Below are 24,718 nucleotides of genomic sequence, written 5' to 3'. Positions count from 1 at the left end.
AACCAGCTCTTTGTTTTATTTATTAATTCAATAGTTTTCTTGGTTTCAATTTTATTAATCTCTCCTTTGATTTTCAGTATTTCTAATTTGGTATTTAGTTGGGGATTTTCAATTTGCTCTTTTTCTAGCTTTTTCAGCTGTATGCCCAGATCATTGATCTCCTTTTTCCCTATTTTATTCACGTAAGCATTTAGGGATATAAAACTTCCCCTAAGAACTGCTTTTGCTGCATCTCATAAGTTTTGGTATGTTGTTTCATTATTGTCATTCTCTTGAGTGAAGTTATTTATTGTTTCTCTGATTTGTTCTTTGGCCCACTCATTCTTTAGAATTAGGTTATTTAGTTTCCAATTAATTTTTAGCTTATTTTTCCATGGTTCTTTGTTACAAATAATTTTTATTGTATCATGATCTGAAAAGTATGCTTTGACTACTTCTTCCTTTCTGCACTGGATTGTGAGGTTTTATGCCCTAGTACATGGTCAATTTTTGAGTATGTGCCATGTACGACTGAGAAGAAAGTATATTCCTTTTTATTCCCTTTCAGTTTTCTCCAGAGGTCTATCATATCTGCCTTTTCTAAAATTCTGTTTACCTCCTTAACTTCTTTCTTATTTATTTTGAGGTTAGATTTATCAAGTTCAGAAAGGGGGAGGTAGAGGTCTCCCAATATTATAGTTTTGCTGTCTATTTCTTCCTGTAACTCCCTTAACCTCTCCTCCAAGAATTTGTATGCCATACCACTTGGTGCATATATGTTAAACAATGATATTGCTTCATTGTTTATGGTGCCTTTTAGCAGGATGTAATATCCTTCCTTATCTCTTTTAATTAAATCTATCTTTACTTTTGCTTTGTCTGAGATTAGGATTGTCACTCCTGCTCTTTTTTACTTTAGCTGAGGCACAATATATTTTACTCCAGCCTTTTACCTTTACCCTGTGTGTATCCCCCTGTTTCAAATGTGTTTCTTGTAAACAGCATATTGTAGGATTATGGTTTTTAATCCATTCTGCTATCTGCTTCCGTTTTATGGGAGATTTCATCCCATTCACGTTCACAGTTATGATTTCTATCTGTGTCTTTTTCTCCATAGTAGTTCCCCCATTTATGCTTTTATTTCTCTCTTTCCCCTTCTCCTCCTCAACAAAGTTTTGCTTTTGACTGATGCCTTCCTCAGTTTACCCTCCCTCTTCATTCCCCTCCCTTATCTTATCGTTTCCCACTTGCTACTTCTCCCCTCCTTTCTGACCACACCCCTCCCTTTGTTTCCCCCCTTCCCCTCATACTTCCTGTAGGACAAGTTAGATTTCTATACTTATCAAGGTATGTTATTCCCTTCTTGAACTAGATCAGATGACAGTAAAGCTCAAATACTGCTCTTCTTCCTCCCTTCTTTCCCTCTACTATAATATGTTTTTGTGCCTCTTCATTTGGTGTAATTTACCCTTTTCTACTACCTCCTTACCTCTTCTCTCATAGCCCTCCCTTTACATCTCTTACCTTTGTTTTTTATCCTTATATCAATTATTTTATATAGGCATTCACAATCTATGTGTATGCCTTTCAATCGTCATAATAGCTGTACCATTGTCAAGACTGACATATATATGTCTATATATAAAACATGCATAAGATGATATAATCCTACACAAAGATGCAAATAATTTGTCCTTATTGATTAGTAAGGTTTGTGGGGGGTTTTCCCCCATTTAACTTTTTATGTCTCTCTTGAGTTTTGTATTTGGAGATCAAAGTTTCAATTGAGTTCCGGCCTTTTCACCAGGAATGTCTGGAATTCCCTTATTTCATTGAATGTCCATCTCCTTGCCTGAAAAAGTATGCTTAGTTTTGCTGGGTAGTTGATCCTTGGTTATAGTCCCAGCTCCTTTGCCCCTCGGAATATCATATTCCAATTTCTCCTGTCTTTTAATGTGGAAGCTGAGAGATCTTGCGTGATCCTGACTGTAGTTCCATGATATTTGAATTGTTTCTTTTTGGCTGCTTGCAGTATTTTCTCCTTGACTTTTTAGTTCTGAAATTTGGCTATAATATTTCTTGGTGTTTTCAGTTTGGGATCTCTTTCAGGGGGTGATCGGTGAATTCTTTCAATGACTATTTTGTCCTCTGGTTCTAGGACCTCTGGGCAGTTGTCTTTGATAATTTCTTCAAAGATACTGTCAAGGCTCTTTTTTTCATTGTGGATTTCCGGTAGACCAATAACTCTTAAATTGTCTCTCTTGGATCTATTTTCCAGGTCAGTTGTTTTCCCAATCAGATATTTCACACTTTTTTTCTATTTTTTCATTCTTTACATTTTGTTTTACTACTTCTTGGTGCCTCGTAGATTCATTAGCTTTCACTTGCTCAATCCTAATTTTTAATGAGTTAGTGTTTTCATTTTGCTTTAGAGTCTCCTTTTCCAATTGGTTGATTTTGCCTCTCCAGGTGTCATTTTCTCTCTTTAGATTCTGAATCTCCATAGCCATTTCACCAGTCTTATTCTTTAGGGACTTGATTTCATCAGTGGATTTTTTCCCCATATTTTCTTTTAGCTCCCTAATTTGGTTTTTAAAATCCTCCTTTAGCTCTTCCAGCAATGCTTTCTGGGCTGAAGACCAGTTCACATTACCTTTTGAGGTATCAGATGTAGCTATAGTGTCATTGCTGTCCTCTTCCAAATTGGTATTTTGCTCATTCCTGTCTCCATAAAAAGAATCAATGGTTCTCAGTCTTTTTTTGTATTCTTCATGTTGGTTTGCCTTTTCCTGGCTTTACAACAAATTGCTGCCTTTGGGGCTCAGGGCTCTCTGTCCCAGTTTTCTTATTCTGGGGATTGTGAGTCTAGAATTATAGCCTTCAGTTTCCTGAGGTGTGGGGGAGGGGTCTGGCTCCCTGATGTCTCTTTCCCTAGGGGTGCTCTCCAGCACTGTTGCTCTTCAGCAATGGTCTCAGCTGTTTGTTGTTTGAGCTGATGTCCTGCACTTCCTCTGGGGGAGAAAGATTACATCTGGGCTCCTGGTGTTGACCCCTGCCGGTTCTGCCCCTCTGGGACTAATGAACTTCTACTATTTGACCACTGAAGCCCCACTTCTTTCTCCTCTGTTCCAGCATTCTTTCTTTTTCCCAAGGAATTCTCTGGGTGGGGAGGGGAGGGATTAGAGCCATTTACCAGGCCATTATGTCTCCCGGAAGTTCAAGGAACTGTGTTTCATAGCTTTGGGCTGTAAGCCTCAGGAGTTGTTTTTTCACAGCCGGTGGCATTGCACTGCCTCTCGTGGCTTCCACATACTGCCATCCTGTGTTGGGAGGCCTGGGGATCTCTGCCGGTTTCGGGTGCCCAGCTTTCACCCAGCCTGTCTCCCACATGGGTTTCCTGGCTGACCGCTTCCACTTTGGTCTGGAGCAGCTCCGCACGCCGAGCACTCTCCAAGCCTACAAATTTGTGCCTTGGGCCTTTCAGACTCTCCTGGCTCGGAAATTTACCCCACTCAGACTGCTCGCGGTTTCTAACTCTCTCAAATCTGCTCAAATTCACTTCTTTATAGGAATCTGACTGACCTTGTGAGAGAGCTCCAGTAAGACGCTGTTTTCATGCGCCCCTCTTGGCTCCGCCCCACTCCATTTCAATTTTTAAGGAATTATTTTCTTCAGTGAGCTTTTGGACCTCCTTTTCTATTTGGCCAATTCTGTTTTTTCAGGCAATCTTCTCCTCGTTGGCTCTTTGGATCTCTTTTACCATTTGGCCTAATCTGCTTTTTAAAGTTTTATTTTCTTTAGTATTATTTTGTTTGTGTCTCTTACCAAGCTGTTGACTCGTTTTCATGATTTTCTTGCATCACTCTCATTTCTCTTCCCAATTTTTCTTCTGCCTCTCTAACGTGATTTTCAAAATCCTTTTTGAGCTCTTCCATGGCCTGAGAACAATTCATATTTGACTTTGTTGTCTTCTTCTGACTGTGTGTTTTTTGTCTTGCTTGTCACCATAGTAACTTTCTATAGTCAGAATTTTTTACATTGTTTGCTCATTTCCCCAGCCTATTATTTAACTGTTTGTTAAAGTAGGGCTCTGCTATGCCAGGGCTCCTCCTTGCCTTGGGACTTCCACTCAGGACCACGATCTGCATCCAAGTACAAGCAAAGCAACAGAGTCCCACCTCAGCGCTAGCAAAGAGACCCTTGTTATCCCCTTCTGACTAGTTGTTCAACCACCTTAGCAGATCTGTGGACTCAGAGCTCTGAAAGCAGCCGCTGCTGCTGCCACTGCTTATTCAGTCACTCCCACGGCCTGATCTTGGTTTTCTGGGACAGGGCCTGGGCTGTGGCAGTATGCACTGGGGTGGGCTCCACTCTTACCCAGGTATGAGAGACCTTTCCTGCCAACCTTCCAAGTTGTCTTGGATGGGAAATTTGTTTTATTTCATCTTTTTGTGCAATCTACTGCTCTAGAATTTGTTTAGACTCATTTTGAAGGGTATTTGGAGGGGTTTGGGGGACAGTTTAGGTGAATATTGCATTGACTCCACCGTCTTGATTCTGTCTCTTGATGAAAATGTCTTAATAGACTTTATTCCTATGATTTTGAGCCAGCTGTGCTCAGATCTGGAGAGTCTGTGTAGCACACAGATACAATTTTAGAGAATCAGTTCTAATATTTTTCAGCTAAGGCACTAATAGAATCATGTGCTTGGATTCATGAGGACTTGCATTTGAATCCTCCTCTCCTCTGAATCTTCATAAGCACATAAGCTTTCTGAGCCTCCATTTCCTCCACTATGAAGTGGAGCTAATAGGAGCCCCCACCTTTCCAGGGTGGTTGTGAGGGTCAAACAACTTAATTCAGACTGGTTTGCAAATTAAACATTTCTGTATGTATGTGTGTATATATATATGAGCTATGGTACTACTGTTTTGCTCGCCCTTGCTGGTTAGCTCCTGTCCACTGTGATAATGAATACATGAAACTTAACCCACTCCTAGGTCATTTCTCAGGTCATATTCAAGCTCTAATCATCCCTGTTCCTGGCACTTGGAAAAGGGATGAGGAATATGAAGAATACCTGCTGTTACTCCCCACCTCTGACCAAGACAGGGCAGCATAGCTCTTCTCCTGGTCACCCACTAGGCAACTCCCTGGTCCCATAACTGGATTTCCTGTAGCCTTTGGTAGACGAATGGAACACCTGAGCCCACAGTCAGAGGGTTGCTTTGTGGTGCATGACCTCAGAGTGAATCCTACAAGACCAAACTTTTAGTTGCAATAGAATTTTGACATGCTCAACAATACTTGCAATAAGGATGTGAATGAATAAAACACACTGATTTGTTTGGCAAAGAAATCTTTTTGTAAGGGAGATAATTGAGGCAAGATTCAAATCAGTTCAGTTCAATTCCAAAGCATTCCTTTGAGCACCTGATGTATACTAGGCAGCAAGCTAGATGTCCTGAGACTTCATTTGATCAGATTTACCAAAGTGGACAAAACTTAAAGAATTCCACCATTGTTTGGCAATGGCTTGGGCAGGTTCTGGGGAATATTTTACTGAGGGATTGCCTTGGACTCCAGGCATAAGCCCTGAAAGAACCTCCAAAGTATCCCAACCACTGGTGGGCCCAGATCCCTGACAGGAGGGTCTCAAAGCCCATTCTAATTTCCAGGTACTTTCACCTCTGATTATCAGCTCCCAATTTTCTGAAATGTAGTTGTAGCTCTAACTGCTAAAGTCAACTTGCACTCTGTTTCCAGTGCGTGTAAAGAGGGCCAATTTAGCTTGAGAGTTTGTGAACAAAACCTTCAGGCCAAGAATACAGACTAGGGGACAATAGAAGTAGTTCCAGAGATGCCTGACTTCAAACACCATTCATGTCAAGACTCCCACATCCTAAGTCTGCTGGCTGCAATCTTCTTCCACTGGAGTACTTGGAGGCAGGATCTGGTCTTGCTCTGGTCACTTGATATCCCTAAGGCTCCTTGAACTCTGCCTATCCTGGATCACAGTCCTCTTAACCCTCTTCAAGCAGAACTGTGTCCCCTGAACCATTAGTTCTTAACTCATCACCCGGGCCTCCTATATTCTGGCTCCTAGTGTACCACTCACCAAGAGGCAGGGTCCCTATCCTTTCCCATCCTGTCTTGGAGTATAGTCCTAAGTTAACAAATACATCAAATGTAAAAGAAATTAATCATCTCTTATGTGCCAAGAGCTATGGATTCAAAGCCCATAGCCAAATAGTTCCTTACCTTGTGGAAGGTAACATTCAGCTGGGGAGAGGGGAATTGTTGTCTACAGGGTAATTCTAAGGGAAAAAGAAGACATACATGGGAGGAGCAGCAGAGGCCTCATCAATGTGATGGAACGTGGGATGAGCTTCAAAGGAAGCTGGAGATTCTGCCTGGGGGTGGTGGGGAGGGCCTGCATGGCCATCTAAGGGAACCACCTGTGCAAAGATGTAGCAATAAATGCTGGAAAGCTGTGTGCAGGAAGAGCTGACATGCTGACTTTCCTAGAACAGAGAGGACACAAAGCTGGTTAATGTGGTATCAGCCTGGGAACCTAGGAGGGATCCATATTGTGGAGAATGTTAAATTCCAGGTTGTATGCTGTGTGTTTTATCCTGCAGTCAACAGGAATCTGGTGGAGATTTTTGAGAGAGAAACCTGATCAGACTTAATTAATATCAATTTGGTACCTGTGTGGAAGATGGAGTATTAAAATAGTTTCTGATGATCTGGTGACTTAGGATAATAAATTTTTTCTGTACTTTAGCTATTCTGATCCATGCTTAAATCCTATGGGTTCAGTGATACATTAGGAAGAGGGTTAGATTAGATACTTTTATCAAGTCCTTCCACCTCAATGATTCCTTCAGTCTAAATGGACTTTTTCATCATTTGGCAACTTAGGGATTTCTGTAATCAGATCAAAGTTACAGAGACACTAAGTAGTAAAAGTGACACTTGGCCCGGCCAAACTCCAAGGCTGACAATCTTTCCCCAAATATCCTTGGTGGGTTCAGGTGGGTTGTTCCCAAAATATGCTAAGGGATCCTCAGCCCTTCTTCTTCTCTCTCTGTCCTCATTTCTTCCTGTGTATAGCTAGGTACAGACATGGATGATAAAGAAAACAAAGATGATATAGATAGATGACACAGATATAGACATCAAACATATAAACATGTGATACAGATGAGGCTACATGGAATGATGGGCAGAGAGGTGACCTGAGTGTCAAGAAATCCACGATCAAATCCTGTTCCTGCCACGTGCTGGCTGTGCTACTAAACAAATAATTAACTGCTGAGCGCTAAAGACAACTCTGCATGACTCTGAGTTGTAAAGAACATGCCAAGTTGCCCTGGGAAGCATTTTTCACTGAGAACTTATCATACCAAATCACATCTGCATAAATTAATATCTACATCGATATAACCCAGGCAGGTCGGATGTACAATATATAGACGCCTGGACTGAGAGTCCAGAAAACTGGATCTCAAATCCTGCTCCACACATTTCCTGTCTATGAGACCCTGACCATGTCACTTTTCCTCTGACTGACTTGATTTCCTCATCTGTAAAATGGATACAGTACCTCACATAAGTGCAATTAGCTAACAACACCTAACTCTGAGTGTGATTATAATCATGAAGTTGCTAGGGTCTTGACCAGCAAGTTGCCCTATCTCAGTACGCAATGATGAGGCGGGAGCAATGATGGTTATAACTCTGATTTATTGAAAGCCATTATCCATATTTACAGGTTTTTGCACTACATAAGCAGAAGCAGGTGTTCAAGGGGATGAAAGCATGGGAAAAGAGATGTGCTTCAGTAATGTATTGTTGCGCTTAGATTAGTAGCGATATCTGGTGGGAAGAATCTAGATTATAGTAAACTATGCTGCCTACAAGCGTATGGGAAAACTAGGGCTGTGGTAAGGTGGTTTCCATAGGAGTATGGGAACAGGAGGGGAGTGCTATTCTACAGTGACAGGGAAGGCTGGGAACAGGAGGGGAGTGCTGTTCTACAGTATCTAAAGAGGCCTGGGAAGGCTCGGGCAGGATACAAACTGATTATCAGAACTGTATGAGCTATATGAGGCACGGGGCAGGATGCCCTTGTAAAGTATCAAAGAAGTTCCCATTAATTAAAGCATGTTTGTGTTAGGCACTGGTTCAAGAGCATTAGGTAGTGGCCAGCTGTGTTCCTCCTACTGGGCTTGTGAGTCCTTGGTGGATGGACTCTGCCTGCATGAGAAAGGATGGCTATCAGAGCAAGAGGGGGGTGCTGTTAAGGGTGGCTGTTAGGGACAGAAGTCTTTCCTCCAGGCGCCTACTGTTCCAACTCCTACTAAGCCTGTCTGGTTTTACCCAGGAAACAGGCCAAGCGCTAGGGTCCGAGCAGCCCCGGGGTCGGCACTAACTCCCTACATGAAGTGAGATAATATTTTATTGAGCTTCACAATTTTGAAGGCAGACAATAAATGATAGTCATGTCAAAATAATGACAATAACAAACAATAAAAATTGTGGTGTTTATTATTGCATTCTCCTTTAAAATATGAGCACCTTTGTAGCATGGAATGTTATTGCTTTTCCATTTATATGCCCAGCACTTAGCTGTTTAGTTGTTTTTTACATAATTCTTGCTTTTTCAATAGATGGAGTCTGAACACAGAGCAAAACACACATTTTCATAGCGCTGTTTTCGGAGTTTTTTGTCTATGTTTGCTTCCAGAAGAGCACTAATTCGGGAATGTGTTTTTCAGGCTGCACATGTACAGCTTATATCAAATTGTTGCCTTTTCAATGAGGTGGTAGGGAAGGGAGTGAGAGAGGGAATTAGAAACTCAAAATTAAAAATTGTTAAAATTGTTTTTACCTGTAATTAGAAAAAATGAAATTTGAAAACAGGCAAAAATAACTTTTTGCAATCCCCCTAGATAGGAGTTATTAGCCAGAAATTAATGACTCTCTCAGTCACCTTGATTCTGTCTCTGATCCATTCACCTTCACCATCATAACCTCTCACTAGGCATACAGGTTTACCTAGATCTACATTTCTAGAAACAATTACAGACAGGACATGGGATGGATTGTAGTATGGGTCCTCCCCTTCATTGCATGTGTGTAAAGGGAAAATGGGGACATGTTTTCCCCCATGATACTCAGATCGAGTAGAGTAATTTGATCTAGTCACTGACAAAAGCCATTCACATAGGAATAAGCCTCTTCTGGACTTTTCCCAGAGGCCCAAGCTAGGATCTGTCCATGAGTCACACCCACCTCCCTGCCTCCTTGAATTCACACCTTCACAAGCAGAGGGAGCTAGTGGGGCAGGTCCACGAACAGAGTCAGGTGAGGCACCTCCAAATCCTATAAACTGTGAGCTCCTGTCATCCCTGCCACCTTCCCATATCTTGGGGATCTCTCCTGGTTACTGGGAATCTAGTCTTGGGACACAGACAGAAGCCTTCTTCATTTATCCACAACCAGCTGCAACCATTAATCTACCAGTCAGTAAACATGATCTTGGGGTGGCACATATGAAAGAGAGAGCCAGTCTCAGCCAGGGTGACTCAGTGTGGCTTAAAGGGTCGCTGAGGTGAGGCTCCTGCCAGACCTAGGGCTCTTTTGCATATGGAAACCCAGGGGACCTGTAGTAAATACTGCTCAGGATATAAAAGCTTCCTTCTTCCTTCTGCCATCTCAGGCCTCTGAGTGCTCACTCTACAGGTCTGTAAAGGCCAGGATGGTCTCCCCATGGCAGCTTCTCTGGCTCCTGGTACTCTGGGCTCAGGGTAAGACACAGCAGAGCAATGAAGGGTTTAGCAGATCACAGGTTTTCAGGGATTAAAAACCTGATGACTCCTTGATCCAGTGAGTAAGCAAGCTTTGGCACAACAGAAGTAGAGAGGGGTAGATTAGGAAGACCAAACCTAGTTTATATCTGTGGGAAAGATGGTTTCTCTCTAGTGTTGACACAATATAAAACTACTTGCAATAGTCTGCAATTTCAGTGGTCTCCACAAAATTGTCTTGCTCCTATACTTTGACTTTGACATTCACATATTTATATCTTCTTCTAATTTTGTTGGTTTTCTAGGTGCACAAGGAGCCATTGTGCTGACCCAATCTCCAGGATCCTTGTCCAAATCTCTAGGAGAGAGAGTCACCATCAACTGCAAGGCCAGTGAGAGTGTAATAAGTAGTTCTGGTAATAGCTACTTACATTGGTACCAGCAGAAGCCTGGCCAAGCCCCCAGGCTCCTCATCTATCGTGCTACCAATCTGGAATCTGGAGTGCCTGCCCGGTTCAGTGGCAGTGGGTCTGGGACAGATTTCACTCTCACCATCAACAACCTGGAGCCTGAGGATGCTGGAGATTATTACTGTCAGCAGTCTAAGAGCTACCCTTTCCCACAGTGCTTCAGCCCTGAACAAAAACCTCCCCAGGCTGTTCAGGGGATTCAGCTCAGAGCATTAGCTGTTTCCTCTCTCATCCCCAGTGCAGAGCAGCCCCTGATCTCTGGGTAGGCTCACATCTCTTAGGGCTTCCTCTTTCTTGTTTCAAATGTCCACTTTTTTCTAATGACTTTGAGTGAATTAGTTATTTTGACTATTATAAATACCCAAATGAACCACAAAGGACTTATGAAGAAAGTTGCTATCTGTATCCTGAAAAAGAAATGATGAATAGAAGTATGTGTAGAATAATTTTACATATATATGGCTATTTGTGTCTAATGTTGCCCATCTTTACGATAAAATAGGCTGAGGGAAGAAAAAAGAAAAAAATTACAAAATAACTCTGTTGTATATTTAAAAGGAGTAGCATGTTACAAATAGTGGATTTACAGTTTTAGTGCAATCTTATTTTCCTTATACTTTGTTACGGAAATGCTTGCTTTATTCCATAAACTAAAAATAAAATTAACTCAAAACATAACGCCTTGTCATACACTAACCCTATCTTCACAGCTTAGTACAGTGGAGTTAACACAGCCTCTTTGGGAAAAAAGTGGAAAATCCCAGCAGAGAACATTCTGACATTTCAAATCCACTTCACATCTTTGCCTTAAGATAAAGCATTTCTCTTGTTGAAGCCCAGGTCTCTGTTGAGGAGGCTTTCCTCTAGCTCTGTTTGGCAATGAGTTAGACTAGACTAATTTTTTTTTTCCAACCCTGGCCACATGGGCCAGGCCAAGAGCCAAGATGAATGTTGTCATCCACCTAGTCAACCCCTCATCAGGAACTCATTATTTCCTGCTTCTGAGAGGATGACAGCCTTATTGACTAATTGAGGCTAATGTGTGCACCTCTGTGGGTTGGGGTGTAATTACCAGCAAGCGTAGGGGGTGTTCCTAGGACTGTAGGTATCAGGGCCACAGCCATTCACTGGTCATCTCTGCTGGGTTTTTCTGATTCTATTCTCTGCCCCAGGAGATCTCTTGGCGGTATGGAGGTCCAAGGCCCTGCCCCTTGCCTTGAGGACCAAGAACACACATATGTTTCCACAACTATTTAAGGGCTCTCTGCTCAGCCTTTGTCACTGAACAGAAGAGGAGATAGTCTCACCTCCCGGGTTCAGCTGAATGGCGTCTCGGCCCCTATCCTCACAATGTCCGTAAACTCCTTCTGTCCTTCTGCATCATACACTCAATTTCAAGAGTGGACTTATATGAAGTATGAGCAGTTGCTTATATCATGTTGCCAACTCAGAGAGGTTGAGTAGACTGAAGAAACTCTCACAGTTAATAAAAAGTACAACTGAAACTCAGCCAGGCCGCCCTCTAAGGCTGATGTTCTTTCCCCATGTGTTGTGGTGAGACTCAGGCCTGTCTTTCCAAAAATGAGCTAAGTGTTCTCTCCCTGATCATTTCCTTTCCCAGTATGAGTAGGTAGCTATATCGATCATATAGATACTAAAGATGATATAGATAAACTACACAATTGTTAATATTATTAATACATATGATCAAAATGAGGCAACATGGAATAATGGACAGAGAAATGACTTGAGAGTCTAGAAATCTATGATCAAGTCTTGTTTCTGACCCATGCTTGCTGATTCCTAAACAAATACCAAAACAAAACCAATTGAGAATGACCATCCCTGACTCCCATGAGACTTTCCATCTGCAAGTCTGGCAGCATACAGTGAAATGAGGTGAGGTATGTTGGAGTGCATCAGAGTAGACAGTAGACAGGGCGGGATATTTTGTAAATGTGACTTGGGAATTTCAGTGGAGCCTGACCCATTGGTTGCTGATATCTGCTCATCTTAGATTCCTGAGGTTGCTCTCCAATTCTTTGGGTAAAGTATAGTTTGACTTCTTTTGAGACCACTGTGTTCCATGATCCATGGCCACTTGGCATCTCTGGGAGATTATAGGTATTTAGAAAAATGTGTTTTGGCAGCAATAATGAACTCTGCAAGAAGCTACTCAGATTCAGTTCAGAGGATTCTCATCTCAGTCATGTATTAGCTCTGTGATCTTCATGAGCCATTTAATAAGCTCCTTGATTTTTAGTTCACTCATCTGTGAAAATGAGTTGAAGTGATGTTGGAATTTTTTTTCATGATACCAATAGTCTTACCCTCAATTTCTACCTCCCTTTTATTTTATTTTTTTAATTTTTAGTTTACAACACTCAGCTCCACAAGTTTTTGAGTTCCAAATTTTCTTCCCCTCCCTCTCCTCCCTGCTTCCTCCCAAGACGGCATGTAATCCAATATAGGTTCCACATCTACCTTCATATATAACTTATTTACACAATAGTCAAGTTGTAGAAAAGAATTATAACCAATGGAATGAACTATGAGAAAGAAGAAACAAAAACAAAAAAAGAGAGAGAGGGCATAGTTTTCTTTAATCTGCGTCAGACTCCATAATTCTTTCCCTGAATGTAGACAGCTTTTTCCATCATGACTCTTTTGGAGCTGTCTTGGAAACTTTCATTGCTGAGAAGAGCTAAGTCTATCAAAGTTAGTCATCACAGATACCACGTGTCTCTAATCATGTGTAATGTTCTCCTGGCTCTGCTCCCCTCACTCAGCACAACATCATATAAATTTTTCCAGGTTATTATGAAGTCTATTTGCTCCTCATTTCTTATAGCACAATAGTATTCCATTACATTTATGAATCATAACCTTTTTAGGCATTCTCCAATTGGTGGGTATACCTTTGATTTCCAGTTCTTTGCCACCACAAAAAGAGCTGCTGTAAATATTTTTGTATATATGGTTCCTTTTCCCACTTGTATGATCTCTTTGGGAAACAGCCCTAGAAGTGGTATTGCTAGGTCAAAGGGTATGCACATTTTTATAGCCCTTTGGGCACAGTTCCAAATTGCTCTCCAGAATAGTTGGATCAGTTCACAACTCAACCAACAATGCAATAGTGAGTCGAGATGTTGGAATTTGTAAGAGAAATAACTATTTCCCTGATGCTCACTCTCTGTCTGCCACCTGCCCAACAATTCCTATTGGAGCTCCCGTTGCAGGGGAGTGGAAGGAAAGTTGAGGCCTTTTTTCCACTCTGGCACCATGACTACTCTGTGTTTGTAGGGAAAACACACATCCTGCCTAGGTGCATCTGAATCTTGCTTTTTTTTTTCTTTCCTGAGTATAGAAAACTGAAATGTGATCCTGAGATAGATTTTTAAACCTCAGAGGCAGGCTTGGGATTTGAGAAGTCCAGGGACACTGGGTGCCTCAGACAGTGCTGATTGGTAGAAGGAGAGTTCTGTAAGTCTACACTTGGAGAAGATAACCAGTAAGTGGAAGAGCCAGCCCAATTCCTGGTCAGGCTTGCCCAAAAATATGTACCTCAAGGGAATGGGTTGCACAATGCAGAGCTGAGATGAAATGTCCAATTCCTCTTCCTGCAAAATGCTTTATGTTCTGATGTTTAATTCCCACTACCTTGGGAGAGTGTAATAATGCATGTTATTACTGTTACTGTTATTTCTTGTTCAAATCTCTTGTAAATGGACACTTGGGAATTTTTTGCAATGAGCATATCTTTTAGGTTAAGGAATCCAATCATGTCTTAGGACTGATTTACATGATCTCTTGAGTAGTTTTCCATGTTCCCTATCGGGAATACCCAAGAAATGAGTTCAACCTAAGTTTTAAATGGATTTCCCTGAGACCCTAGGGGTGTGAAGAACCAGAGATTGATGAAAGAGCCTGATTCTATTGAGGGGCCAGGCTCTCACGAGCCTGAACCTGTATCCAGAACTGATAGTGGTCCCTAATTTTGAACTGATAGTGGTCCCTCGTTTTAGATAACGGTAAAACCCACCAGGCTTCTTAGTCCTGGTAGCAGGAGTCATTGATAGACAGGGACACTCAAGACCATGCAGATATTGCACAGTTTACTCAGAGTTGACTGAGGAAGGCTTATGAAATAGCCCTCTTGGTATAGTCTCTCTTCTTTCATGCTCTCTGTCCTTAAGGATATCCCTGGATGGCCAGTTAATGGGAGATAGTTAGAAGAAAATAGCTCTTGAATTCAAAATGATCACTGCTTTTATGATGATGAAGGATTTTGCTGCTGTGGGCAACTGAGCAAAAGATCCAGAGTAAGCCCTGCTTGAGCTGAGTCTTAAAGAAAAGCCCGGATCCTGAGAGTTGTGTCTTAGGAAGCGGAATAGTCCAAGGGCTGGGGGACAGTCTGTGCCCAGGCACAGAGAGGAAAGGTAAAGGCTTATGTTTGTGTGTCCTTAAAATGTTTCCTCTTTGCACTTAGACGAGCCTCAGGAAGAATAATTATGTAGATGTCTTAAAAGACTTTACTCCTACGATTAGCAGCTAACAGGGCCCAGATCAGGAGAGTCTGTGTAGCAAAGCAATACTCCTTTCCAGAATCAGTTCTAATATTTATCAGCTAAGGTACTAACAGAATAATTTGCCTTGGTTCACGAGGAAGTGAATTTGGATCCTCCTTTCCCCTGAATCTTAATGACCACATAAGTTTTCTGAGCCTCCATTTCCTCCACCATCAAGTGAGGCTAATAGGAGCCCCACTCCCAGGATTATTGTGAGGGTCAAAAGACCTAATGTAGAGTGGTTTGCAAATTATATATTTTTTCCTGTATAGACGTGAGCTCTGGCTAGACTACTTTGCTCACCCTAGTTGGTTACCTCACCTCTACCAGGACAATGAATGCCTGGATCTTAACCCCCTCCTAGGTGATTTCTCTGGTCCCTATTCTATTTTTCGGTTATTTTTTTATTTTAAAATTAAATACAAAATGAGAAAAGAAAAAAAAAACTTTGCCATGTACAAATGTAGACCGTAAGAGAGGATTCAATATGAAACAATAAATTTCCATTTCAAGGAAACCTATGTAATAAATACCACACATTTTAAAAGCTGCCCAACTTTTCTTTGCTTCCTTATTGTTATTCTTTCATTCTCTGGTATGAATTTTTTACTTTGTATTTCCCCCTCCCTATGCCCAACACTGCAAAGAAGACTACAATGCTACAATTAAACATGGATATATATCTATATCTACACCTAGATGCAAACAGATATACATATATGTTTCTAGATATCTATAAACATATCCATATATACCCTCATGCCCACATATGGAAGATTGTATTATATTCATTTCCTCCCATCATCTATTTCTCTGGAGGTGGATAGCATCTTCCTTCAAAAGTCCAATTCTTTCCATGTTTTTCTAAATCAGCCAGCTCATCATGTCCTACACCACAGCAGTATTCCAACCTAATCACATCCAATCTGAGAGATTGTCTATAAAAACTTTTCCTCCAATTTTCTGCATTCTTTCTATTCTTGGCTACATAGGTTTTATTTATAAAAGAAAATTTTAATCTAAAATATTTGAAATTACCTTTCACATTTCAACAATGTTGTCACCTTATAATATAGTTTAAGGTCTCATATTGCTGAATCTACTTTCTTCATGTCTTTTTTCCCTAGTTTCTTTGAAGTTCCTTACATTTTGTTCTTCCAAATGAACATTGTTATTATTTTTTCTAACTCAGTAAAATAATTTTTTTAGTAATTTAATTGGGATGATATTGAATAAGTAAGATAGTTATGTAAAATTACCTTTTAAAAATTATATTGGCTTTACCTACCATAGGCAATAAAATTTACCTCAATTATTTAGATCTTATTTTATTTATATAAAAAGTATCTTGTGCTTATGTTCATTTGGTTCCTGTATCTGTTTCGGCAGGCATAAGGTCAGGTATTTTATACTGCCTAGGTATTTTAAAATGTCTGAAACAATATTTAATAATATTGCTGACACAAAATGTAGTTTCTCTATTTTTCACTTTTGATGAAATCTAACTTTAATTTTGTCTGAGATCATGATTACTGTTATCCCTGATATTTTTTACATACTAAATTCTACTACTGCCTTTTATTTTATTGTGTATAGCTCCCATTTTTGTGTTTTCTGAATGCAGATTTAATTCAAAATTTTATCTGCTACCGATTTCTGTTTTATGGTTAAATTCATCCCATTCACATTCTAATGTACAATTACTTGTGTATTTTCCTCCTTCCTATATTTCCTCACTATCCTTCTCACCCTATTTACCATATCCCTCCTCCCACCTCTGCTTTACTTCTACCAGGTACCTTGTCCTCCTATTCCTCAACCTACCCACCCCTCTAAGAGTTCCTCCCTTATTCTTCTCCCCCACCCTCTCCACTTACCTTATTTCTTTCTGAATTTAGATGTCTTTTGTACCATATACATATGTATATATATATATATATTTATCATTCCCTCTTTGACCCATTTCTGATGAGATTAATATTCCAGTACTACCCACCCTTCCCACTACTAGCTTCTTCTGTGTCATTTTTTTCTTTCTGTATCAAATTTTCCTTTTATGCCTCATTTGTATGAGAGAATTATTCCTTTGTATCTGTCCACAAATAGTTTTACTTTTTATAATCACCTCATCATCCTCAGCTCAGCCCATGCCTTTCTTTCATACTACCCAAAGAATGATGACAATCATAAGAGAACTGCTAAAATTTTCACATCCATGAAGTAAATAATTTGACTTTATTGAGTGTCTTATAATTAATCTTTAATGTTTGCCTTAAGTTTCTCCTGGATGTTGTACGTTGAATTTTCCCTAAAGTTTTGGGAGTTATGTTGCAAATATCCGAAAGTCCTCAAGTTTGTTAAATGTCCTTTTTTCCCATTTAGGAGCTCTTTTGCTCTAGAAAATATAATACTCTAAGATCTATGGTCCATTAACTTAGTAGCTATTAGGTCTTGTGTAATCCTTACTGTAGCTCCATGATACTTAAATCATTTTTTTTCTTGGTGCTTCTTCCAATACTTTCTCCTTAACGTGGAAGCTTTGAAGCTTGGCTATGATATTCTTATAAGTTTTCCTCCTGGGAGCTCTTTCAGATGGAGATCAATGGATTTTTTCTATTTCTAATTTGCATCTTGTTCTAGAACTTCAAGGCTATTTTCCTTGACAAATTCTTGTAGTATTGTATGAAGATTCTTTTTTATCATAATTTTCAGTTAGTCTGACTATTCTTATATTATTTCTCCTTTATCTGTTCCCCAAATTGGTTGATTCTCTGGTGAGATGTTTCACTTTCTCCTCTGTTTTGTCATTCTTTTGATTTTGTTTTATGATTTCTTTGTGTCTCTTGCCCAATTCTAGCTTTCAAGGAATTATTTTCTTCCTTAAGATTTTTATTTTCTATTTCCAGTGGGTTGAATTTCTTTTTATATTTTTCTTGATTTTCTTGGATTGTTCTTTTTTTCCCCTCTAATTTCCCCCCAGTTTCTCTTATTTGATTTTTAAATTTCTTTTTAAGTTCTTCCAAGAACTCTTTTTGTGCTTGGAGCCATTTGGCTTTTCTCATTCGAAAAGGAGTAACTTTTTTTAGCTGCAATATTATAGGATGGACCGTAGGATGGGTCTTAACCTTTAATGCATGTCTGGAATGAGAAAATGGGGAAAAGGCAGACATAACCTTTTCCTCTATGATGCTGAAAACGACTACACTAATGTCCTCTTGTCATTGACAAAATCCATTCACATATAACTGAGGCTCTCCTTGGCTTTTCCCAGGGGCACAGGCCAGGATCTGTCTAGACCCTCCTCACTGCTTCCTTGATTTCCCACCTTCTCCAGCAGAGGGAGGTGGTGGGGCAGGTCCATGAGAAGAGTCTGGTGAGTCACCTCCAAATTGTACAAGCTGTGATCTCCTGCCATTTCTGTCACCTCCCCAGGGCTTGGAGCTCTCTCGTAGTTACTGGGAATCTAGTCCTGAAACACAGAGAGCCTCCTTCCATTTACCCACAACCAGCTCCAAACATTCCTATATCAGACACAAAACATGATCTTGCCTTTGCTTATGAGGTCACACATTTGGGAACATAAAAGAGTGAGACTCCTCTCCTAGAGCCAGTCTGAGCCAATGTGACTCAGTGTGGCTTACAGGGTCCCTGAGGTGAGGCTCCTACCAGACCTGGGGATCTTTTGCATATGGAAACCAAAGGGACCTGTAGTGAGTCCTGCTCAGGATATAAAAGCAGAGATGGTCTCCCCATGGGAGTTCTTCTGGCTACTGGTGCTCTGGGCTCAGGGTAAGACAGAGCCGAGCAGTGAAGGGTTTAGAAGATCACAGGTTTTCAGGGATGAAAAAGCTGATGGCCCTTCAATCCAGTGGGTGAGCAAGCTTAGGCACAACATAAACAGACAGTGGCTGACTAGCATAACCAGGCCCCAGAGTTGAAACATTGTGAGGTTTGTGGAAAATATGGTTTCTGTCTCTTGTTGAAAGCAAATACAGCTATTCGTTAGTCATCTGAGATTTCTCTGGTCTTCACTAAATTGTGTCATTCCTATGCTTTAATTGGACATTCACATATTTCTGTCTTCCTCTAATTCTGTTGGTTTTCTAGATTCCTAGGAAGCCATTGTGGCTGAATATGTCTCCAAACAGCTTTGTGCAAGCTGCAGGAGAGGGAGTCAGCACTGGCCTGCAAGGCCAGTGAGAGTGTAGCATCTTTTCATGATAATACTTTCTTACATTGGTACCAACAGAAACCTGGCCAAGCCCCCAGGCTCCTCATCTATAGGGCTTCCAAGCTGCAATGTGGAGTGCCTGCTTGCTTCAGTGGCAGTGTGTCTGGCACAGATTTCACTCTCACTATCAGGAGCCTGGAACCTGAGAACGCTGGGGATTATTACCGTCAGCAATGTAGCAGCTACCCTTCCCCACAGTGTTTCAGCCCTGAAAAAAACCTCCCCAGGCTGCTCAGGGCATTCAGCTCACAGCATTAGCTGCTTCCTCTCTGGTCCCCAGGGCAGAGCAGGCCCTACTCTCTGGGGAGACTCACATCTCCCAGGGATCCCTTTCTGATCCACCAGGTCTCCTCCATTTAACAAATCCCTGTCAATTACATACCCTGTCTGCACAGCCAAGGCACAGTGGAGGTGCCACCATCCCCTGGGAAACAAAAGGTAAAATCCAAACAGGGGAAATGCTCACACTCCAAGTCCACTCAATCTCTTTGCCTCGACATAAAGTGTTTCTCTTGTGGGAGCCCAGGGTCATGTTCAGGAGGCTTTGCTCTAGCTCTCTGTAGCAAACGATAGAAACTTGTTGGTTGCAAATGTTCAGTGCTGTCTTACTCTTTGGGATCGCATTTGTGGTTTTCTTGGCAAAGGTCCTGGAGCAGATTAGCATTTCTTTCTCCAGGTCATTTCACTTTTCATCAGCTTGTGCAAATCTTTCCATGTTTTTTTTTCTGAGAGCATCCTGCTCAATATTTCTTATAATTGTATTCCATTATAATCCTAAATTACAAGTTGTTCAGCTATTCCCAAATCGATAAGCATCCCTTCTATTTTTACTTTTTTGCCCCCAGAAAAGAGCTGCCGTAAATATTTTTGTACATACAGGTTCTTTTCCTTTTTTTTTTTTTACCTCTTTTGGGTTATAGACCAATAGTAGTGTTGCTAGTTCAAAGGGTATGCCTAATTTTATAGCCCTTTGGGCATAATTCCAAATTGCTCTTCAGAATGGTTGAATAAGTTTACAATTCTACCAACCATGCATTAATGTCTCATTTTTTCCACACCCCCTCCAACATTTATCATTTATCTTTTCTGTCCTATCAGCTAATCTAATGGGTATGAGATAGTACCTTAGAATTGTTTTAATTTTCATTTCTTCACTCGATACTGAGAGTACTTTTTTCGTATGGCTATAGATAGCTTTTATTACTTCATCTGAAAACTGATCATATCTTTTGATCATTTATCAATTGAGGAATGGCTTTATTTTTATAAATTTGATTTAGCTCTCTATATGTTTGAGAAATGAGGTCTTTATCAGAGAAACTTGCTTCAAATTTTTTTTTGCCATTACTATTTCTAACTGTATTTCCCTCCATCCTGTTCCGTCCACTTCATTTATTATATTCTTTCTGTCCTTTCACCCTGTCTCTCCTCAACAGTTTTTTCCTTCTACCCCCTCCCACAATCTGCCCTCCCTTCTATCACCTCCCCCTTCTCTTAACCCCTTCCCCTCCTCCTTTCCTGCAGGATAAGATAGATTTCTGTACCCAAAAGAGTGTGTATGTTATTCCCCCTTCAAGCCAATTCTGAGAAAAGTAAGGTTCACTCACTCCCCCTCACCTCTCAATTCTTCCTCTCCACTGTAAAAGTTTTTTCTAGACCATTTTGTGTAAGATAATTTATTCCATTCTACCTCTCCTTTTCTTTTTCTTCCAGTATATTCCTGTCTCACCACTCAATTTTATTTTTTAGATATCATCCCATCATATTGAAGTCACACCTCTGCCCTCTTTCTGTATACACTTGCTCTTACTACTCTAAGAATGTGAAAGGTCTTATGAGTTACAAGTACCATCTTCTCATGTAGGAATGTAAGCAGTTTGAACTTATTGACTTCCTTATTTCCCTTTCTTGTTTACCTTTTTATGCTTCTCTTGAGTCTTGTATTTGAAAGGGAAATTTTCTATTCAACTCTGGTCTTTTCATCAAGAATACTTTAATGTCCTCTATCTGATTGAATGTCCATTTTTTGCCCTTGAATGATTATACTCAACTTTGCTGGGTAGGTACTGGAAACCATGAAATTTGGCTGTAATATTCCTGGCACTTTTCATTTTGGGATCTATTTCAGGAGGTGCTCAGTGGATTCTTTCAATTTGTACTTTTAGCCTCTTGCTCTAGAATGTCAGAGATGTTTTCCTTGATAATTTCTTGAAAGATGATGCCTAGGCAGTTTTTTTATCTTGACTTTTAAGAAGTCCAATATTTTTAAATTCTCTGACCTGGATCTATTTTATAGGTCAGTTGTTTTTCCAATGAGAAACTTCACATTGACTTCAATTTTTCCATTTGGGTATTATTTTATTGTTTCTTGGCTTCTCATGAAGTCATTATCTTCAATTCGCTCCATTCTAATTTTTAAGGAATTATTTTCTTCAGTGAGCTTTTGGACCTCCTTTTCTATTTGCCTACTTCTGCTTTGTAAGGCAATCTTCTCCTCATTGGCTCTTTGGATCTATTTTACCATTTGGCCTAATCTGTTTTTTAAAGTTTTATTTTCTTTAGTATTATTTTATGTGTGTCTCTTACCAATCTCTTGACTCGTTTTTCAAGATTTTCTTGCATCACTCTCATTTCTCTTCCCAATTTTCCCTCTGCCTCTCTAACTTGATTTTCAAAATCCTTTTTGAGCTCTTCCATGGCCTGAGATCAATTCATATTTGACTTTGTTGAATTCTTCTGAGTGTGTGTTTTTGTCTTCCTTGTCACCATAGTGACTTTCTATAGTCAGAATTTTTTCCATTATTTGCTCTTTTCCCCAGCCTATTATTTGACTTTTAACTCTTTGCTAAAGTAGGGCTCTGCTATGCCAGGGCTCCTCCTTGCCTTGGGACTTTACTCAGGACTGTGATCCGGATCCAAGTACAAGCAAAGCAAGAGAGTCATGACTCAGTGCTAGCAAAGAGACCCTTGTTATCCACTTCTGACTAGTTGTTCAACCACCTTACCAAATCTGTGGACTCAGAGCTCTGAAAGCAGCTGTGCTGCTGCCACTACTTATTTAGTCACTCCCAAGGCCTGCTCTTGGTTTTCTGGGACAGGGCCTGGGCTGTGGCAGCCCGCACTGGGGTGGGCTCCACTCTTACCCAGATATGAGAGACCTTTCCTGCCAACCTTCCAAGTTGTCTTGGGCTGAAAATGTGTTTTATTTCATCTATTTGTAATTCTACTGCTCTAGAATTTGTTTAGAGTCATTTTTAAGGCTATTTGGAGGGTTTGGGTTAGAATTTAGTTGAGTACTTGCATTTACTCCACCGTCTTGATTCTGTCTCTCAATTAAGATGTTTTAATAGACTTTACTCCTAGAATTTTGTGCCAGCTGTGCTTAGATCTGGAGAGTCTGTGTAGCACACGGAAACTATTTTAGAGAATCAGTTCTAATATTTATCAGCTAATGCACTAATAGAATCATGTGTACTAGGCAGGAAACTAGATATCCTGAGACTCCATTTTATCAGATTTACCAAAGTGGACAAAACTTAAGGAATTCCACTATTGTTTGGCAATGGCTTGGGCAGTTTCTGGTGAACCTTTTACACAGGGATGGCTTTGCACTCCAGGCATAAGCCCTGAAAGAGCCTCCAAAATATCCCAACCACTGGTGGGTCCAGGTCCCTGACAGGAGGGTATCAAAGCCCACTCTAAATTCCAGGCACTTTCACCTCTGATTATCAGCTCCTGATTTTCCAAAAATTAGTTGTAGCTCTAACTGCTAAAGCCAACTTGCATTCTGTTTCCAGTGCATGGAAAGAGGGCCAATTTAGCTTGAGAATCTGTGAACAAAACCTTCGGGCCAAGAATACAGACTAGGGGACAATAGAAGTAGTTCCAGAGATGGCTGACTTCAAACACCATTCATGTCAAGACTCCCGCATCCTAAGTCTGCTGGCTGCAATCTTCTTCCACTGGAGGACTTGGAGGCAGGGTCTGGTCTTGCTCTGGTCACATGATATCCCTAAGGCTCCTTGAATGCTGGCTATCCTGGATCACAGTCCTCCTAACCCTCTTCAAGCAGAACTGTGTCCCCTGACCCATTAGTTCTTAACTCAAACCCAGGCCTCCAGTATTCTGGCTCCCAGTGTACCACTCACCAAGAGTCAGGGTCTCTATCCTTTCCCATCCTGTCTTGGAGTTTAGTCCTAAGTTAACAAATACATCAAATGTAAAAGAAATTAATCAGCTCTTATGTGCCAGGAGCTATGGATTCAAAGACCATAGCCAAATAGTTCCTGTCCTCGTGGAAGGTAACATTCAGCTGGGGAGAAGGGAATTGGTGTCTACAGAGTAATTCTAAGAGAGAAAGTAGACATATAGGGGAGGAACAGCAGAGGCCTCATCAATGGGATGGAACCTGGGATGAGCTTCAAAGGAAGCTGGAGATTCTGCCTGGAGGAGGTGGGGTGGGCCTGCATGGCCATCTGAGGGAACCACCTGTGCAAAGGACAGGCAAAGAATGATGGAAAGCTGTGTGCGGGAAGAGCTGACATGCTGGCTTTCCTAGAACAGAGAGGACACAAAGCTGGTTAATGTAGTATCAGCCTGCGAAGGTAGGAGGGAGCCATATTGTAGAGAATGTTAAATTCCAGGTTGTATGCTGTGTGTTTTATCCTGAAGTCAACAGGAAGCTGGTGAAGATTTTTGAGAGAGAAACCTGATCGGACTTAATTAATATCAATTTGGCACCTCTGTGGAAGAGGGACTATTAAATAGTTTCTGATGGTCTGGTGACTTAGGATAACAAATTTTTTCTGTACTTTAGTTCTTGTGATCCATGCTTAAATCCTGTGGGTTCAGTCACACATTATTGAGAGTGTTAGATTAGATACTTTTATCAAGTCCTTCCACCTGAATGATTCCTTCAGTCTATATGGATTTTTTCATCATTTTGCCAACTCAGGGATTTCCGTAATCAGATCAAAGTCACAGAGACACTAAGTAGTAGAAGTGACACTTGGCCAGGCCAAACTCCAAGGCTGACAATCTTTCCCCAAATATCCTTAGTGGGCTTAGGTGGGTCTTTCCCAAAATAGGCTAAGGGACCCTCAGCCCTCCTTCTCCTCTCTCTGTCCTCACTTCTTCTCCATGTATAGCTAGGTACAGACATGGATGATAAAGATAACAAAGATGACATAGATAGATGACACAGATAAGACATCAAACATATAAACATGTGATAAAGATAAGGCTACATGGAATGATGGGCAGAGAGGTGACCTGAGTGTCAAGAAATCCAGGATCAAATCCTGTTCCTGACACATGGTGGTCGTGCTACTGAACAAACAGTAAACTGCTGAGCGCTAAAGTCAACTCCCCATGACTCTGAGTTGTAAAGAACATGTCCAGTTGCCCTGGGAAGCATTTTTCACTGAGAACTTATCATGCCAAATCACATCTGCATAAAGTAATATCTACATCGATATATCCCAGGCAGGTAGAAGGTACAGTATATAGAGGCCTGGACTGAGAGTCCAGAAGACTGGAGCTCTAATCCTGCTCCACACATTTACTGTCTATGAGACTCTGACCATGTCACATTTCCTCTGACTGACTTGGTTTCCTCATATGTGAAATGGGTATAGTACCTCATATAAGTGCAA

At 40.8% G+C, this 24,718-nt stretch overlaps 1 gene segment (V, D, J or C); it reads left to right on the top strand.

Moving 5' to 3' along the window:
* The first annotated feature begins 9,708 nt into the window (after window positions 1–9,708).
* LOC118842766 lies at window positions 9,709–10,531 on the top strand. The segment is given in 2 exon segments: window positions 9,709–9,795; window positions 10,101–10,531. Coding segments are annotated over 2 exon segments (480 nt in total).
* Window positions 10,532–24,718: the final 14,187 nt, after the last annotated feature.

This window comes from Trichosurus vulpecula, chromosome 3 (assembly GCF_011100635.1).
Source record: "Trichosurus vulpecula isolate mTriVul1 chromosome 3, mTriVul1.pri, whole genome shotgun sequence".
NCBI classification, from domain to species: domain Eukaryota; kingdom Metazoa; phylum Chordata; class Mammalia; order Diprotodontia; family Phalangeridae; genus Trichosurus; species Trichosurus vulpecula.
This window is presented reverse-complemented; position numbering and strand designations above follow the sequence as displayed.